Source organism: Hippopotamus amphibius, chromosome 4 (genome assembly GCF_030028045.1).
Source record: "Hippopotamus amphibius kiboko isolate mHipAmp2 chromosome 4, mHipAmp2.hap2, whole genome shotgun sequence".
NCBI classification, from domain to species: Eukaryota; Metazoa; Chordata; class Mammalia; order Artiodactyla; family Hippopotamidae; genus Hippopotamus; species Hippopotamus amphibius.
In genome coordinates this window covers 156,077,265-156,097,508 of record NC_080189.1, presented here as the reverse complement: position 1 = coordinate 156,097,508, position 20,244 = coordinate 156,077,265, and the positions used below count along the sequence as shown (strand labels likewise).

Below are 20,244 nucleotides of genomic sequence, written 5' to 3'. Positions count from 1 at the left end.
GTTTGAGAGGCAGAAGCCCTCTCCACCTTCCATTATTTATCCTCTCCTTGGCCACCTAATAAGATGTTGCCATGAGCCTGGTTGCCAAAGAATGCTGGAAGAGGACATCTCCAGTTCCATTGCTTCCCAGATTGCATTCCTGCCACCCAGAATATTTGCAGAAATGGCTCAATACCTGCCCTACCTTATTCCCACCTCCCTTGTGCATTTACTGCACATCTTCATGATTGAATGGATGCAGCAGACACCTAAGGCCATTGTAAACCAGCGTCATCAATTTCCATAGTCCCAGTTACTCATGTGCAAATGAAAGCAGGACAAAGGATCACACAGGGTAGCTGGAAAGAAGGCCATCTTCTCCAGACAAGAAGAATGGATTGGAAGTCCCTCCATGACTTTATTTTACCAGTAAAGAGGCTGTTCTTTTCTGCCTCCCCAGTAAACACCATTCAACAGCAGGATAAAGAGTGACCTAAGACAAACCTTGTGGTCTTCAAGAGACTTGGTCAAACACAAATGCCTATGGCTACTCCTCATTTGAGGACCCCTTTTTTTTTACTGCATTGGATTCTCTGTCCAAGGAGATGTCAGCAGAGCCCTGGTGGAGCCTAGTCCTGGGGGCATGGAGTAGGTAAGAAGACAAGGATTTCATCGAGCTACCTGTGTGATACCCCCCCAGATCTTCCCAGTGACCAAGATGCCGAGTTGGAAGGTGCCAATGGGAAAGGTGTCAGTTTTCTGTCAGTTTCTATTGTCTATAGGGTTCATTTTCAGTTTCTTCAGATCTTCCCATATTTTGACATTAGGTCACAAGGTGAAAGGTCATAAAACTTGATTGTTTAGACTCAGAATAAAATGAAACCCTATCCTGATTTCCAAAACATCCTGCTGTTCTCAGTTAGAAACGCACAATGGAAATTGCTTTCCATTATCACTGCTGCATGGCAGAGTCTTAGGCATTCAGAACAGCGTAGTATAGTGGTCAAAATGACAATTGCATTATCGCAAAAAGTAAAAGACTGTATTTGAAATAGGAGGTTCTATTCTTGGCAAACAAAACAGACTTCAGAGGTGAGATTAAATGCTCTGGACAAGCTGGGGGAGGGAATAAGGGAGGATGAATAGGAAACACAGTTGCCCTGGAGCAGAGGAAGCACTGGGGTCTAGCAGTGGACAACTGAGAGCAGATCTGAGCAGCATGTTGAAGGCTGTCAGGCCTGGGCCTGGACATTGGAAGCCTCAGGTGGGAAAGGAAGGCTCTCTCCCCCAGGAACAGGGCCTGTTTGTGCCTCCTCTTACTGCATCCATGGGCTTACCCTAGGGAGCTGACCAGATGCTTCCGAATACTCAGAGCTATGCTGTTTCCTGCCTGTCCCTGGGGTGTCTGAGCATGGATAAATGACTCTCACTTGACTCCGGGGATCAATGCAGGGGAAAGTTCAACTCCAGCTCCTCTCATCAGCAACAGCAGGAAAAACACCCTGGAGATATCATGTCACTCAGAGTTGGTCCACCTGGATCTCACTGACCCATCCATAACTGTTAAGTGAAAAGTCTCAGATTCATGTAGACATGAACAGAAAATGGTGCAGTTCAGCTGACTTAAAGCCCTCTCATTGCTCTAGAGATGATCCTGGTGTTGAGAGGGATGTCTGAGTGAAAACCAGGGCAGCAAGGACCTTTCTGGAAGAGCTGCCCTTTGTCTGGCCTACCTGGCTACACTGATGTGTTTGGCTCTCTAGTCTCCACTGGAATTTGGCGGCCAGCAGGGACTCTTCTGTGCAGAACCATAGAAGGAGCAGAATGAATAAGCTCTCTTGCTATCATCTATCTGACTATCTATCTATCTATCATCTATCTATCTATCTATCATCTATCGATCTATCAATCTATCATCTATCTGTCTATCATCTATCATCTCAGTGTAGGAAGGAGTCCATTGATCCATTACCCCTTGAAATTCCATATGGGAGAAACCAGAAAAGGTCAACTGCTGTTCTCCCTGCTTATGTACCATAAAGATTCTGGATCCATGTGTGTTTTCAGTGGCTGTGAATATGGAATTACAGAACTGAGTTGCATTCTTAGAGATCTTTAGAGAAAGCAATCTACAGACACCTCCCCCTGCCCCCTGCCCCACTCCTTCCTCAGGAATCTCCATCAGTCACCAGCTGCACCAAGAGTACATAGCAGGATGTTCCCAGGCTTTTATTTGACAAGAGCCAGGGAGTGAGGTGCCATACTAAGACACCACCAAGGTGAAAATGTGGTATGTTACAAGAATTTTTTAATTTTTGGATCTTGAAATCTAAGAGAGTTTAGCATAAGTAAAAACTCAGGGGCTTGGGATGACTTGTGTTGGGTATATCTTTAACCAAACCATGGTTCCCAGGCCATGTAGGGACCTTGTATTTGTCATCTCCCATCTACCAACAGCTTTCAGTATGATAATCTCTCTGGTCCAGAATATATGGATTCTGACTTAGCCTGTCCTTTCTGAAACAAAACACCATTCAGAGATGCAGCAGCACAGGATCTATGAAAAATACAATTGTCAAAATAGTAAACCTCTATTGACCATTTACTAGTTGAGGTGACTTTGCAGTTGGCTTTGCAGTGACTTTATACCTGTAGGCACAGGTGCTACAAAGTGGGAGGAGTCCATGGCCTCTAACCAGGCTACCTCTGTAAAATGATACACTATTCAAGGAAAACATTTTGCAATATTTACCTTCTCACTAGGTCATTCTCTTAGGGGTACTCAAAGCTCTGGCAGTGTTGCAACCTGCACAGTTTTCAAGATAACTGGATCCTCACTCCTTTACAGACTGAATGTGATAAGCTGACCCCTTAGAAGACCACGAATGACCACCTCTGTCTCTGCTCCACCCGCTGAGTTCCCCTATCCTCATTCCTCTATTCCTGCCCCTCAGAGTTGCAGGGAAGATATGGGGAGAGCTTGCAGCTGCAGGGCCCCCGCGCTCAGCAGTCTCTCCAGGGCTTCACACCTCTTGCTGCGGTGATGGCTGCTGCTGCACGTGCTCCGATTGCTGCCTTCTGCATGTGGCTGCAGAGTTCTCACATGCTGAGCTCACTGCCCTCTTTGTGCTATTGCAACCACAAAGCCTGGGGACGCTTTCCAGATGGGACCTTAATGCTCTTTCCTTTTCTTTCTTCCCCTGTTTTGTACCCATTTGCAAACAGCGCTCCTGTTGTCTCCAGGTAAGAGGTGTCTTGCCCCCCTTTTTCTGCTTCTTGCCAGTGCCATCATTTAGTTTAAGACCCATGTCCTTTGATTTATTTACTAGGAACTGTGGGCTCAACTTAACATAACAAGTTCTCCTAAGGACTGGGAAATTTGTTTCCCCACCTGAAGTGATTGTGAGGAGGTAGACAATTCCTTGAGCACCATTTCAGTGGATATGGGTAGAGGCATAGCTGGTCCTCTCTGATACCAGGAAGAGAATTGAAACTTACCAAAGAAATGGTGGGTCATAGACTTCTCCTGAGTCTTAATTCCTTTGTCATCTCATGTTGTGGGGCAAGAGAGGATGAGAGTCAGGGCTGACTCTCCTAATAGGATCATGATGGGATGAGAAAGAGAATACTTTGATCTTGAGGAGTCCAGGGAGAAATAATCAGGAGGTGCTGTGAGAACATGAAAAGCAATTTTTAAGGAATCTGGAATTTTATTGATCCTGAAGATCTTCCATCTCATCACAGCTGAGACCTAAATTTCTAGCACTTTGTTTCATTTGTCATTGATCCTTGAAGTCACATGTTCCATGAACAACAAGAAGAATTAGAATATTATGGGGGTGGGGGCAATTATCTGGTTGGATATAGAAATTTGGGATAATTTATGTTGGAGATATTCTCATGCAGAATCTAGAGCCTTTTGTAGGAAATACATCTACTTTGAGAGTGTGCTTGCATCAGTGGGATCAAATCATAGACAATATCCAACTTTGTGAGCAGTTAGGACAGCATTTCCAGTATATCGGTAATACTATAACTCTTGGTGCAGGCAGAGTGAGCTATACAAGGTGTCTCAATATACGTGAAAATAACATTTTACATTTCATCAGTTCTTTGAACTACAAAAATTTTAAGGTCATTTGAGAGGCAAAACATCTTACAGAATCCATTGGTACTCAGTCACCTTAGGCTGTACGCTGAGTTTGAGAAAGGGGCAGTGTACATGGTAAGGACATTTACCCCCTTGGAGTGTTAAACCAAGATAAAAAAAATATATGTAGGTAAACCCCTACATTTTCCCTTTCTGGAAAAAAGTTACTTCGGTTTTCTTGGCCTCTTGCTTCCTCTTATATCCACAGGATAATGGCTACCTCCAACCCGATATATTCCACTCTCCTCCCAGGGTTTTAATGTCAGAGTATTGGGTGTTCCTTCTCCACTTCACTCATCTTCTCACCTGAGAAGACATTTGAGCTTTTTTGTTCCAACTCTTGCCTCTACCCACCACCAGCCACACACAGATGCACACAATGAAGGTTGTGATTTAATTTAAGCCTCATTATACTTTTAGCACATTGGCACAAATACCAGTAGAAACTAAAATAGGAAAAGAAGGTGTCATTTCCTAGATCTTTCAATCTGTAAACCTTCAGTTTAGGAGCCCTTGGTTAGACTTTAAATTCACTGGAAATCTCAACTCCTTGTTTAGATTTTCCCAGGTGGCCAAGCAAACGTGATTCACAATGCCTGGTGATGAAAGATGGAGAGAAAATATGTTCAATCTGAGCTACACCACCAAGCTCAGGGACCTGGGAGTTAGAGCACTGGCTGCATTGCCCCCAGTTCTTTCTGAGGATGTCTATAGAACATTCATGGCAATCTATTCCAGTCTGGCTTGGCAAGCTCTTTTCTCTTCCAATATATGTTTAATCTTCCATCCTATTAACAGTCTCATTCTCTCTTTTCTCCCTTCCTCCTCCTTTTCCTAGATCTGAGAGTTAGTTTAGTCAGCCTGAATATCAAGATCACCTGTCATTTATTCGCTACACTTGAAATTCTGAGGAGCTACGTAAACAAGGAATCAGAAAAATTATGGTCTTTTAGGTTTGAGACTTACCACTCTCTCAAGAAATTAACTTAATTTGAATGTAAAGGAATGATAATTACAGAAGTAGAAAAAGGCAGGAATTACTACCAAAGCAAGATACTAAGTCAGAGTTGATTTAAAGGCATGTGAATCAATCAATTAACAGATATATAGAGAGAGTACCTCTGTGGGAGATCCCAAGATAGAGGACTGGTTATTTGTCAAAGAGATTTCTACAGAGAGCTAGACAGAAAAACTGACTGTCACCACAGGGGTGGACAGGTCAGTAGCTAGATCAATATCCTGCCAGATGGATATAGTGCTAGATTGATGGCTAGACAAGGGATTAGACAGGTACATTTATAAATCACTGGAGAGCTCATTGTATTGGTATAAAGTTCTTGTGGCACATGTAAAGTATGACATGGGGGAATTGGGGAGAGAGGAGTGGAATAATACTGTCACCACTAGGATAGGCATTGTGATATGGTGTCCAAAAGCAAAAGTAGAGGAAGAGAGTACTCATGCTTTTAAAGAATCTACATTTACATCTTTTTCCAAAGGCTTTTATTCAGGGAGGCTTGCAGTCTGTCTTCTAGGATCACTGACTTCATAGCCAGACTTATCTTCAGATTAACTAACAAGAGGCCCATATGGACTAAATGAAGTCAGGCTGCTAGAGGGTGTCTGCTTAGAAATGTACAGGAGGACATTTGAGAAATAATTGTTTCCAAAAGTGGTCACCAATACCAAAGAGAGGACAGCACCACGGACAGCTCCCCAACATTTTGTAATTGCCTTCTTTGTTTGGTGCCAGAAGCACTGAGTAAAGCAACCAGCTCAGGAATCCTCTGCACACTCTCTTACCAGTCTTCATTCAAGACAGCTAAGAAAATTCTTATATAAAGCAGACTCTCTGCTTGGCTTATAATCTTCTCAGTGAATTCTTTTCCTTGCACCCTCGAGAGCTCAAGTCTCACCCCTTCCCATGCTTCACCAATTCGCAAGATAGAAAGAAAAGAAGACCTTCTTGGCCTCTGACCCATTTTGTCCTTGAGATTATTCAAGGACTAGAGAATTCCTCTAGGAGATTCACTGTGTGGAATGAAAGCAATTAAAGAGCCAAATAAAAGAATTAATTGCATGTAAGAACGTGGACTCGGATGGAAAGATGTTTAAACGAGCTCTGAAAGAAACAGGCTACCAAGAGCAATTTTCTAATCAAAGGGGAATAAAAAGACTCAATCTCTATTTCACTTTAATCCAGAAAACACGTCTTCATGGTGAAGTGGTCTTAAAATGGACTGACCAGCTGTAGTGGAAAAAATGTCTAACTGTTCAACATGAGAAAGGACCACTGGTACATGAGGCGAGATGCTGATGGGCAACAGTGAATGCTTCAAAAGGAAATAAAGAGGTTTCTTTTGTTTTGTTTTTGAACAAGTATTTGTGTTTCAGAAGAAGTGTGCCTGGTTCCTTAGAAATCCAGGGGATGTTTCATTTGGAAATCATGAAGTTTGGGGGGAAATCTTCCAAGTTTCTCAACATGAGGATAACATTCACTAGTTTGAAATGTAGATATTCCTGGAAGCATCCCTTCTTTCTCCTTTACAGAGGAGAACACTTCCAAGAGTGTTGGAGACAGATGTTAATGTGAACCAGTGGACATTCCCTTTGGGTTAAAATGTGCTTCTGACCCCCAAGAACTTTTACATGAGGTAGTTGACCAGTCATGTCCAACAGTTCAAAATTGTTAAAGGTCAAGAGATTTGGCTTTTGTTCCCAGCTCTTCACTATCTCACCAAATGTCTTGGGTCTTCACTTGGTGCTATTTCTCAGAAGGTCTTTGGGTCAGATTGCCCACCGAGGTATAAAATCAAAAGAGGAAATGCTTAGCCTAGGCCTGCAAGGAATACTCTCATGGTCTGATGATCATAAAATGTTCAGCACCTGATAGAAAAAGGCACTAAAAAGTACACAAAATCCCCATCCTCAAGAGCTATTTGCCGAATGCCCACTGCCCTTGCCTGATACTCTGAGCTTTAGACTTCTAGGGAATGGCATATGTGCTAAAGCTAGTCTGATTTTGTTTTGTTGCAGAGGTGACAGACAGGAAGCTGACTGTGGAGGAAGAGGAAGCCAAGAGGATAGCAGAAATGGGAAAGCCAATATTGGGTGAACACCCCAAACTAGAGGTCATCATTGAAGAGTCCTATGAGTTCAAGGTCAGGCCATAAGTGAGATGTAATTGAATAATAGAGTACTGAGGTGGGAAGTAGAAGACCTGGACTTTTGTTCCAGTGTCATCACTGAATATGTGAAGTTGAAACTGAACAAATCACTTACTCACCCGAGTCTCAGTTTTCCCATTTGTAACGCGGAATGAACAGTGCCAGCCATTTGTATCTTAGGAATATTGTGAGGAAACATAACACAGCCTATGGAATAAATGAGCTATAAGGCCCCTAAATGTGTCATCACTATTTAATTGTATTTTTAAAACAAAGATACTAAGATTCACTACTCCAGGGTTAGGTTTACTGATGTCCTTAGTGTAGTCTCTATTGTATTGCTCTAAATATCCAATGTCAGCAGTCGCAACCAAAGAGGACAAAAGAAGAACTATGCCAGAAGATACCCTCTAAGGCCACTCCACGCATAACTTCCAGAACCCACGTGCAGCCTCCTGGAGTGCAGGGTATCTTTCATTCCCATGAAGGATACCCTGCCTGACTCTTCAATGGTTCTGAGCATTTTAACCTCATGGTTCCAAGTTTTAATCTCCCTGACAGACTACCGTGGACAAGCTGATCAGGAAGACAAACCTGGCCTTGGTTGTGGGGACCCATTCCTGGAGGGACCAGTTCATGGAGGCCATCACTGTCAGTGCAGGTAAGAGGGTCTCAAAATGGGCACAGGCCTCGCTGGGAGGAGGAGACAGCTCCAGGGGAGCAAGAACACAGCCACGTCAACAACTCACCAGTCTCTGGGAGGGCCTCTGTGGCCAGTCTTCCCAGCTCTAACCCTAGATGTTTGCCTTTTCACTGGGTCACTTTGGAAGAGAACTCTGGGGTAACTAAAAGAGCACAGCTATCTCTGACTTCAAACCCTGGTTCTACTGCATGAACTGGGACAAACTATCCTCTCTGTGCTTCAGTTTCCTCATCCAAAAAGGGGACTATTGCTACCTTTCTCAGCAAAGAGAGTACAAAACTACAGAGTCTGGTATTGAACAGGAACTTAAGAAATTCAGATTTTCGTCATTCCATCCTCATTAATTTGGTCCTCCTTTTCTGTAAAATGGGGAACTGTTCTGATTTAGAGATGTGAGGGTCTGGGGTTTGTAAAAACTTTGCATTGACTGACAAACCTCCACCCTGGTTGATTCCAGATCTCTCCTCGGCATTGAGTGACAGGTTTCCTCAGTGGAGACCCACAGCACAGCTAGCGTCCCAGAGGCCTACATGCGGGTTGGCATGGGGATGGGAGGAGTCTCACCACCACCAGCAGTATTGCCTCTCAGCACCACGGAGGCCTCCTGTGCTGCCCAGCACTCCTGGTCCTGTCTCTTTTCATGAAGCTTTGTTGTCATAGCAACCCACGGGGTCACATCCCTGAGGTCCCAGTGCCAGAGCCAAAGTACAGCCAGGAAGAGAAGGCCACTGCTGCTGAGTTCGCTGCCCCACTTTTCCTATCACCTGCCTCAGATACTCCCAATCCCCGCTCTGATGACCTTTCTTTGCCCCTAAAGAGACAACGAGTGGAATATCAGCCACATAATCTAACCCCCTCCTTTTTCAGATGAGGGAACTGAGATTCAGAAACAAAAGGTGACTTACCCCAGGTTCCAGATTCTCTTCATGGCAGTGGGAACCCAAGTGTCCTGACTCCTGCTTCCACCGATTATGTCAAAACATGACAGAGGTTGCCCTTGACAGGGCACCAGCACATCCTCTACTCCTGGACTGCTGAATGGGCAACTCTGCCCACATTTCCTGGCAAGGACAAGCCAGGCCCATCCCTGCTCCATCCCATGGGGTATTTGGAGGAGGGCACGGCTCCCTGGGATGCCCACATGATCTAGAATGACAGCTGTCCTGCTGGGGATGGATAATGACCAGAACCACGAGTATATTGCAGCAGTCACGTCAGGAAGATTAGAGAGGAGCCGCATGGCTGAAAAGTGGACACACAGCTGATTTCGCTTTTCTTCACCTAAGCAACCACGCGCCGGCTCCACCCTCCTCCCTCTCTCCTCCACTGCCCTGTCCCTCTCGCATCCCCTCTCTTCATCTCTTCCTCTTCTCTTTCTTACTCTCTTGCCCTCTCTCTCCCACTCTCCCGTCCTCTCTCTCCCACTCTCCCTCAGTGCCCTGCATTCAAATGGACCAGTGGGGCACCCCAACTCATTTTCCATTTCCTGCCTGTTCTCTGGTGCCCGCACCAGTTCCCCAGGAGAGAGCTGGAGTCTCTGTGCAGCCAATGATGCTCACGGTGTGGGTTGTACTTGACTTTCTCACGAAAGGGGATCTGACCCACTGCCCTGTTTGTCTTGCCTTCAGCAGGGGACGAGGATGAGGATGAGTCAGGCGAGGAGAGGCTGCCCTCCTGCTTTGACTACGTCATGCACTTCCTAACGGTCTTCTGGAAGGTACTGTTTGCCTGCGTGCCCCCCACGGAGTACTGCCACGGATGGGCCTGCTTTGTCGTCTCCATCCTCGTCATCGGCATGCTCACAGCCGTCATCGGGGACCTGGCCTCCCACTTCGGCTGCACCATTGGCCTCAAGGACTCGGTCACGGCTGTTGTTTTTGTGGCGTTCGGCACCTCTGTGCCAGGTGAGAGTGAGAGGTGCTTGGATTTGCAAAGAGGATATTACCTGGTTCAAGTGACCCCCTACACACTTTGTCTCATTATCTTCCTTAGCATCTCAGATCTGAGTTTAACAAAGCCTCTGCCCCTAAGGTGCACAAAAGTCTACCAAAGGGGTCACTGCCACTGTTAAGAATGGTAGCTAACATTTCTTGAGCACTGTTGAGGTGTCAGGCAGTATGTATGCTAAGCAGCTCACCTGTTTTAGCCCTATAATTCTCTCCCCCCACACCTTATTCAATAAGGAGACTTACTGTCCCCACTTGACAGATGAGAAGACCGAGGCCCACAGAGGTTAAGTTACCTGCTCAAGTAAGTGGCCCAATTCCTTAACCTCCACATCAGCTGAATAGATCACTTCCCTCTGGCTGCAAGTTAGCCTGCTTGAAGATGTGCAGGAGAAATGCCCACAAACCTCCTCTGCTTAGGACACCTGTGAGTACAAAGTGTTTCCCGGCAGGATGGGTGAAGGAAGCTTCGCGAGCTCTTGTCCTTCCATATGATGAATTACATATTCTTTTTTTTTTTCTCATGAACACCTAGAGATGAACAGGAACAGGCATGCCTTCATTCATTCATTAGACAGATTTTACTGAGCCTGATACAGTCTTGTGCTGGTTGCTGTGACAATAAGGGGAAAAAAGACAGACACGCTTCCCTCTCCGTGTGGAGCTTATAAGTTAGTGAAGAAGGCCACATACAACTATGATAATTCAAATCATCTTGATAAGTTCTGTGAAGAAAAAGTACAGGTGCTCTGGAAGCATGAAACAGGGAGACCTTGGCTGGGCTGGGAAGGCCAGCAGGGGCCAGCAGGTGCAGAGCGGCTGCATTAGCTCAGGTTCTTTACTTAGTTCAGTTGGGGCCTCCAGGGTGTCTGAACCCAAACTCCTGCCAGGGAGCTGGCCTCCCAATTGGCGTAGGAAGACAGAGACAGCACCCTCTGACAGGAGGGCTAGACTGAATCTCACCAGACAGGACTCTTCTGGCTGGAAACCTTTCTTGTGCCAAGAAAGCATATCCCCCTGGAGAGTAACTGAATCTACATCACACTCTAGAAAAACCACTTCCCTAAACCCCAGCGCAGACCAGTAGGATTATTTGTACATTAATGATGCAAGAGGTTTGGCTATCCTGGGAATGCATGGAGTGGTAGGACATTAGATGGATAATTCAGGGGAGGCTTTGTGGAGGAGATACCCTGTGATTGATTTCTGTTCTCCGGGGCCTTGAGGAACTGGAACTATCAGAGGGAAGGAGCAGATATGGGAGAAAGGAACAGATGTGGGAAGAAGTTGCAGAGAATCAGAAGTTTAAAAAAAAATTAAAAAGCAAGGTCACAGGCAAGAAAAGGCACGAGGTTTTCTCTGGGAGAAAATTGGCAACAAGGAGGCATGTCAGGACAAGCTGGGCAAGGGAGAGCTTGGGGCACATCCACGTCTTTGCAGTGGGTCCAGAGAACGGCTGGCAGGGTTAGGGGCTTGAAGGTTATGCTGTGGTCCACTCAGCTGATTTGTGGCTTTGGCTGAAGCTCTTTGGATATAGGGTGATGCTATGGCAAACCTTAACATGAGGGTTTTCAAGTCAAATCTCTTGATAACCTACCTTGAGTGGATTCCTTGACCCTTATTTTTCCTAACTTGTCAAATAAAAGGGTGGCTGGCAATCCTCCCAGTGCCTACAATTCACGCCAACATCTAAAGTCAAACAGCCCGCAAGGTTCTGTGCTCCGTATATTAACTGCAAAGGCAGAGTCCCATCTTCCTTGAGCCCACAGCTCCCCCTGCATCTCCCCATCATGGTTCCCCAGAGTGTCCTTTGTCCCCATAAATCCAGCACCTAGCACAATGCTAAGCCCACGCGCTCAATCACAGTCTGTTACGTAAGTAAATGCCCCATGTGACAGGTGCAATCAAGCACTTACTGTAAGCAGCTTCCCCGGATGTCAGGATTCCCTGGGGAGCTCTTATGGGAAAGCAAACTCCCCTTTCTGAAAAAGTAGTCAAAAGGGAACAAGAAACCCATTCATTAAATATCAGGACCAGAAAGAACCTTGGGAATCTTTCAGACTCAGACAGATGAGGAACGGGAAGCCCAGAGAAGTAAGGTAGCCCATCCAAGGCCACACAGATTATTAATGTCAGAGCCGGGGGTAGCCCCCAACCCCCCACCTCTCATTCCCGGGCCGGGCCTGCTGGCCCCAGCTGCCTTTTGGACACACTCAAAGGTAGGCCCTCCACATCTCAGCTTCCCACCGGCTCTCATTTGTCTCTGCCTCTTTCCAGATACATTTGCCAGCAAAGCAGCCGCCATCCAGGACGTGTACGCAGACGCCTCCATTGGCAACGTCACGGGCAGCAACGCCGTCAACGTCTTCCTGGGCATTGGCCTGGCCTGGTCCGTGGCCGCCATCTACTGGGCCCTGCAGGGACAGGAGTTCCACGTGTCAGCTGGCACGCTGGCCTTCTCCGTCACCCTTTTCACCATCTTTGCGTTTGTGTGTATCAGTGTGCTCTTGTACCGCCGGCGGCCCCACCTGGGAGGGGAGCTGGGCGGCCCTCGCGGCTGCAAACTGGCCACGACGTGGCTCTTTGTGAGCCTGTGGCTTCTCTACATACTCTTTGCCACGCTGGAGGCCTACTGCTACATCAAGGGGTTCTGAGCCACAGAACGCCAGGCAGGCCTAGAACTTCTCCTGAGAGAAGGGCACTTCCCCAGCCATGACCTCTCCGGGATGAGCAGCCTGGAGAGGCAGCATCAGGACCCGAGCCCCAGGAACTTCACCCGACTAGGCCCTGGCAGTGAACTGAAAGGGCAGAGTCTTAAGCAATCCAACAGAACGGAGGAAACACCCACTTTACAGAGTATTTAATTCACTACAAACCAACAACAGCAACAAATCCACGTCCAGGCCATCTTCCTGCCATGTCCCTGGCCCATAGCAAAGTCAGACCCTTTCGCCACCTTCTCTTCCACCTTCTTCTGATTATTCCTTTGCTTCTTCTTTCCTCGGAGGCAGGTTTCTCCTGTCTGCCCAATTTGATACACCACCGCTCTCTCACTCCGCTGGCCAGGCCTGAAAATGAGTCCTGTGCACGTGGCTGGCTTGAGGGTCCCTTACCATTGTCATCATCATTGCGGTGGCTTTCATTTTCCCATCAGGTTTTGCTCACCAGTTGTTTGTTCATCTTGTCTTTTCTCGCTGAGGTTAGTGACAATGGTGCTGTGAAGGAGCTCGAGGTCTGAGCCCATGGGTAGAGGCATGAACTTTCAGACACACCCGCTCTCACTCTCGCTGGGTAACAGCTGTCTCTTGCTCCATCAAGGTCCTGTCCCTCCTCTGCTTTTATTCTCTGCATTCTTGAACGGACTGGTGGCGTTTGGGTGGCAGTAAGTTTGCACACCCAGGTGGGGCACTAAAGATCAGGGCCTGTGGCTGGAGCAGGAACAGCTTTATATAAAGCTTCTGTTGAAATCCAGTTTAAAACAAGAAGGCATTGTTCTCTTCCCTGCCCAACCCTTTCAAATTCTGTCTGTCTCATTGTGTCAACGTCTATATGTTTATCCTTCCGCAGGAAGACCCACCATGCAGGGGATGGGGACAAAAATAGGAATGGAATATGATGACATAGGGCAGCTAGGGAAACAGAAAGGCTCTATGCCTTCTAGAACATCTTTGGCTTCATATCCGAGGCAGGAGAGAAGTGATGTCCACCTAGTGAGATCTTTAAGGGAAAAGATTATATTTAAAATGTCAGTGCTTCTGAGAAACGTCAGCCTCACCTCCCCCTCACTTCCTAATGTACCAGACTAAGAGCTCCGACTGTATTTCTTGATTTCATGAAAAAACTTAGAGGTTTATAAGGAAACAAGGGGTTCCTTCCACCTCTCCTGGACTCTCCAGTAATGTTTGAAGGAATTTTCACAAGACAGGAACTGTAATTCCTCATCTCTCCCACATTCCTGCTTGGTTTTAAACCTCTCGAAGCTCTTTTTCCAGCCTGTGGGCTATTTCTTGCCCCAGTAGGAGGAATCTTAGTTGCCATAATCCCATGGAGCCTGGGTTTATAGAAAGAGAGATTGCCATGCCCTACAAACCTTTTCCCAACAAATTTTGAGAAGACCTGGCTGTAAAACACACACATACACACACACACACACACACACACACACACACACACAAAACCACACATATAAAATCACCAAAAGACTGCCCACAGATCTTTAGCCTTTATGCATTGACATAATACATTTTTTAAGGGAAAAGAAGAAATGAAAAAACACCTGTTTAATTTTAAACACATTTTTTTAAGAAAAAAAAATAACTGAAAAAGAAACAGTGCTCATGTCATAAGCTATGTTGACAGTCGCCAGTGGAAATGTTGGGTTGGTTTAAAAAAAAAAATAAAAGCTGTACTTATCTCTCTCTAAAGACAACTTGCTTCACCCCCATGTTGCTTCAGGAAAAGGTCCAGGGGGCCCCCTGGGGTTCCTTCTGGGGGTCCCCTGGGGTTCCTTCTGGGGGCCCCCTGGGGTGCCTTCTGGAGCTGAAGTGGTGGAGGCGAAAGTGTCAGCTCCTGTTTGTACCCGTCGTCTCCTCAGATGCCAGCGTGCCAGACCCAGGATTTTTTAAGCAAAAAATGCTTCAGGGAGAGGCCACCTGTCAAAGCCTGGACTTTAAGACACCAAAGGACATAAGAGGTAGAGCTGTGATGATTAAAGGGGAGAGAGCTTTTTGTATTAGAAAGGCCTGGTGGGGCAGGAGTCCAGCTGGACAAATAGTGCCCCGTATTTATTACCAATAGGCACATTCGTTCATTCATTTACTCATGACTCTTTCAACAAATGTATTTTGAACACCTTGTGTGCCGTGAGCTACATTCTGGTGCTGCAATGAAGAGTAAGATAGAGTTCCTAACCTCAAGAAACTCACAGTCCAGAGTGGGAGGTAGAACTTCTTTTAACCAAGGCTCTTTTGGTTACAGGAAGCAGAAACCCATTAAGCCAGTTAGAGAAATGAAGGGGGTGATACTGTGAAGGCCTGGTAGGGGGCTCTTGTGGAACCCAAGGCAGGAGCATGGCAGGCCCCGGGGGGCCTGAAAGCCCTCAGGACCTCACAGCTCTGTTCCCCACAGTGAACTAGAACATCCCCTTTTAAATCTGAGTGCAGATTCTCAATGGAGAAAATGTGGCCAATTTTCCATCCCCAAAGGGCCATTCCCCAAAGGCAGAATCCTTTGTAGAAGACTATGTCAAGGTGATTGGGGTGCCTGTGGCCTGGTTACTTTGCGTCAGATGTCCACTCCTGGTCTGAACAACTCAGGTAAGGAGAGGAAGGTGGCGACCACGTTGTATGTACTGTCACCCTTTCCAAAAGCTAAGTGATGGGAAGCAGCCTGTGAAGCAGATGAGTCAGCAAGGTGTGAATAAAAATTACAGTTCTATGCCATGTGTGGTCGAAGGGTGGGATAGACAGAGCACCACGGGTACACGACGGAAAGAGACACTGACGTGGCCTGCAAGATTTGGAGAAGCCTTCACAGAGAATGGGAGTGATTTTACCTTGGTGAGGGGGCTCAGTGATGGAGAACATTTGAGAAGAGACAGCATGCTCGAAGGCCCAGGTGTGAATCGGGGCCTGGCGGAGTCATGGGTTAACGGTAGTTGTCATGACTAGAGGACAGCATTCAAAGGGACACAAAACAACACCAAAAAAGCAGCCCGGGAGAAGGGTTTGGCTGGAAGACTCTTTCAATTTTTTGCCAGCCACAAAGTTGACAGTGAAAAATGCCCTTCAGCTGATGAAATGGTAGATACAGAATCATGAAATCCATTCCTCCCCATCTCTCGCCTTTTGTGAGTCATTTCTGGGATATCCAGATGTTAGGCTTTGTCAAGAGAGAAGCTGGGATCAACCATGGAGAATGAGGAGGAGGAATCTGAGGACTTGGTACTCGTCAAGATGCCACCGCTGACTAGTTCTATGGACTTGAGCCAGTCCACCTCCTCTCAGTTCCCTGAACTACAAACAAGGTTTTAATAGACGGCCTCTGAAGCCCAGTACTTCTAGCTTTAACACTGCAATTCTCGAACATATGTACAAAGGCGGTGTGTGTGTGTGTGTGTGTGTGTGTTTGTGTGTGTGTGTGTAATCAAACTGCCCCTCAACCTCATCTGACGACATAGCAGATGTCCTTTTGCAATCTCTTGGCTCCATGGCCTGTGTATTAGCATGAAAAAGACATGGCCAGCCGTTGTGCACATGTCATTTTCACCATTTTTTCCTGGTGGAGCCACACCATTCCCATCCCCTTGATTCATTTATCACCTAGGGTAATGTTAGCTGCTGTAATAAAGAAACCCCAGTGTGTCAGGGCTTAGCAAAATGAACACGCATTTCTCACTCACGTAATAATCCAGTGAAAATGGTCCCTGGATGGCTTTCTTGCACACGAGAATTTAGGAACTTCATTTTCTTCCATTTTGCCATGCTGCCACTCTCGGAGACCTCAGCGTTCTCTTCACTGGGTGGTAGATGGGAATAAAATTAGAGAAGGCACACACTTCTCACTGCCTTGGCTCCGAAGTGATACTCACCACTTTTGCTCATATTCCATTAGTAAAAGTTACTTACTTTCACCAAAGATAAATTTTTTATAAATGGTTGACTCTGCCACAACCCCTCGGTGAGTAAAGATAGATATTTTTAGTAGCTATGGCCAAAAGCAATCTGACCTATTTCTATGTGGGAGTTTTGTGGTTTACAAAAAAACCTCTCACATGCATGTGTTTGAGTTGGTTAAGAACCACAGCGGTAGATTATTAGTTTCATTTGATCAATGAGGTTCCTAGAGGTTAAACAATTGCCCAGGAGCACACAGATAGTAAGAGGCAGGTCACAGACACAAGTCTTCTGATTCTAAATCAGAATGCTGTAGCCTTCCCTGATACACACCAGGACAAACAATGTGACCCCCAGGAGGCTGCTCTCCCAACGAGAGGCCCTGGGAGGCAGCCAGTGTCCAGGAGCGAAGGCTGAGAAGCTGGCTCTCACTGGCCGGCTCGACATCTTTCAGGACCCTTCTCCTTCTTTCCCCATCTTTACTTAACAAGGACTTCCTCCAGGGGCAGCTGCATGGACCCACCCTCAGGTAAGAACCAGACTGGTAAAAAATTCCAAAAAGGGAAATTTCACCGTGATAAAGTGATTTGGGTTAACGAGTCTAATTTTTCACAATTAATGATGGTACCTTACCTGGTCCCAGGGAGGGGGTGATTCAAAAGACATCTTCTTAGGAAAGAGTTCCTGGAAAACTGCCCTGGAAGGCATGCTATGTGACGCTGCTTATGACATGTTCAGAAGAGAACAGGGGAATCAAACTGCCTTTCTAAGAAATGGGATTAAACCTTTACTCATAAATGTGAAGGGAATTCATCATACTTTCTTAAGAATCTGGAAAGGAGGTGACGCCAGGTTAACTAGCCTGGTGCCTCAAAATCCTTAGATTCTGATTTCTAATCTTAGTGCTTTCTGCTGTATCTCAGGGTGGCCCCAACTTCTACATCAGGAGAAATTCAGTAGGAGCTGACTGTCACTCTGTGGCTCCACAATGACGTTTATTCTACATGCCTGACATTGCTTCCACACTGCAAGCTAATTCACTCTTCTGCTATGGTCAGTGCCTCTGGCAGACTCCTTATTCAACCCATTTCTCTCTCCATGTCTGTGGGGCAGGAGTTAAAACCTGGTGGGCAGCAGGCTTGATGTGTTTGATCCATGTGCTTTTTTAAATGGAGTAATTGTCAGTGTTTTAGAACAAACATTTTGTGTAAAAATCCGGATTTTGGCTTCTCTGGCCACACTGTGCGGGCATTCCCTCATGGCAGCGCTTCAGTGGAGCTGATGAGCGGTCACCCCGTGTAGATAGGGTTTATGTTCTCCATACACCAGAGTCCCTACCCAGCCTGCCACTTTCGGTCACAGGACCTCCTGGAGCCTGGAGCCATTTGTGCATGTGACACCTACTATGGGGTCAAGGTTTGGGTGTTGCATTTTGGCCTTCCACCTGTTGGTGCTAACCTCCAGTATTCTGTGGGGTTTGAATTCCAGTTCTACCATTTTTACCTTTTGTGAGGTTTTTAAACAAGTGACTTTAACCTCCTTGAGCCTCATTTTCTCCAATTCAAACATACAGTTGTTGCAAAGGTTAAATGAACCATTTTTCAAGGGAATTACCATAGTGCCCTGTACCTAGCATGTACTTTGGAAATATTCCTTTCATCTCACATTCATGGTTTGTGGTAAAATCCCTTATAGCTGGTGCCATTGGAATCTGACACGTTCCAGGGGCCTGGAAGTGTTCTGGGGGTTGGGTGGCGGTAGATGGATGGCCTCAGGCCACTTCATCCAATATCCTGTCCCTCTGTGTGTTGGTCCAGGCTGACGCCATGGAAGTGGAGAAAAGTGCTCCATGGTCTTGCTTCTGTGGTAGGAGCAGGTCTCTAGCTCCTCAGCCCGCACAGAGGTTAAGATTTAGAGGGGTAGCCAAGGGGCACCAGGACCCCCAGGTCAGACAAGCCTCTTGGCACATTGGAGAAGTGGGACAGATATGTTTGGCATCAAAGAAAGAGTGACAAAGAAAGGGAGAACAGCCCATATAGAGTCTTCCATGCTAATAGTAACATGGGTCATGGGGGAGAGAAATACATGCGGGCTTGCACAAGGAGGTGAAGCCTTGGGAGAAGCCATGTAGTCTGGCCAAGGTCATCCTGCAAGTAAGTGGCAGAGCTGGACTTAACTGTATAGGTCCACCACATTTCAAAGTCACTGCTTATTTTCTTCATGTGCACCTGTTGGGTGTGTAAGACAAGCATTGTTTACTTTCATAGTGTTGATGAGGAAAGTTAGAAGCATAAACAGGATGACTTCTCTTGGTTTCCCCAGGATTTCCCTGCGTTTAGCACTGAAATTCCCATGTTTTAGGAAACCCCTCAGTCCTGCAAAAAAGGGATAGTTGGTCACCCAAAAATATTACAACTATCTTACAGACTAAGACTTAGTTGAATTGCTACTCCTAGTAAATGGTAGTCTCTACACACACCTTCTGTTATGTCATGCTGTCATCTCCCAACCATTCTATGTCCCGTTACTCTCAGCTAGCGCTTCAACTGGATGAAGTTCTTTACCTGGTGAGATGACTCATACCTTCACCCCACAGAATTTGAATTCTTGGTGCATTGCTCCAGTTTTTCACTGATCAGTACTCTCAGGAAAGGGAGTATGAAAATGCACCCCACACCCAATGAATCCCGTGGTTCCAAACATAGTCATTCTTACTCTCATTGGGTAGCAACCCACTTCCCCCTAAGTAACTGGGATAAACATCCCACCCAGTTCAGTGATCTCCTTTGCCTGTTAGTTTCTTGGCGTAAATCATCCAAAATGGCTAGAAAGTAGGCTCAGCTTCTAAATCATCAGAACCACAACTGCGTTCCCTGGTGGAGGCACTTCTCCCTTAGGCATTAGGACCTCCAGACCTACGGAGCCCAAGGTTGTAGGGGCAGAAAGTAAAATTCTTCAAGATGGTTATTAGGCACAGTGATGAGAGGGATCACCCCACCTCCACTCCTTGGTCCTCAGACCTATGCGTCCTGCCTAGAAAAAGTCAGCACTGTATACTGGTCCCCAATTTAAAGCATACAACTGCATTCAATGGGATAGCATCCCAATCTCACAAGGTAGTATCACCCAGCTGGTGCTGTAATTGAGCCTGCAACAGGTCATTCCAATATTATGTCAAGTCAGCCAGCTTTGAGTGATAGGAAATGTGCTAAGACTAGCGCCTCTGATTAAAGGCTGTGTTATAAAAGGCATCATGGCAATGGATAAAGCACTCTGAGTCCAGGAAAGGTGTTAGCAGAAACACTATGGGAAAATCCACACCCAGAATCTGTGTCCATCTCCTTGTGGGGACTAACTGCTACCTCCTCTGTGATGAGAATGATTCAGCGTAATCCACTAGGTAACTAGCTGATCTTCCTGGGAGATAGTACCATATCAAGGGCTCACCAATTACCTCTGTGATTAGCAGGTTGTCCACTTAACAGTGATAAGAGCCAGATGAGCCTCAGTGAGGAGACTCATTTATTGGATGCAGGCACAGCCTCCATCCCTGTTGCCAGGGCAATTTTATAGATGAGTCCCTCAGAATAGCTGGAGAAAGAGGCCGACTGTGATCTACAGCATGAGTCATCTTGTCCACCTGATTATTGAGAGCTTCTACTACCATGATTGTTCTCAGGTGGGC

The 20,244-nt window shown here is 46.3% G+C and overlaps 1 protein-coding gene across 1 annotated transcript in view; it reads left to right on the top strand.

Moving 5' to 3' along the window:
• The window catches only part of SLC8A3 (solute carrier family 8 member A3), a 151,115-nt gene extending 136,770 nt beyond the window's left edge, over window positions 1-14,345 (top strand). Inside the window, exons 4-8 of the mRNA XM_057733427.1 lie at window positions 3,205-3,222; window positions 7,166-7,290; window positions 7,858-7,957; window positions 9,628-9,903; window positions 12,223-14,345. Of these exons, the coding sequence (XP_057589410.1) occupies window positions 3,205-3,222; window positions 7,166-7,290; window positions 7,858-7,957; window positions 9,628-9,903; window positions 12,223-12,599 (896 nt within the window). The 3' untranslated portion in view covers window positions 12,600-14,345. The remainder of the gene's footprint in view (window positions 1-3,204; window positions 3,223-7,165; window positions 7,291-7,857; window positions 7,958-9,627; window positions 9,904-12,222) is intronic.
• The last annotated feature ends 5,899 nt before the right edge of the window (window positions 14,346-20,244 follow it).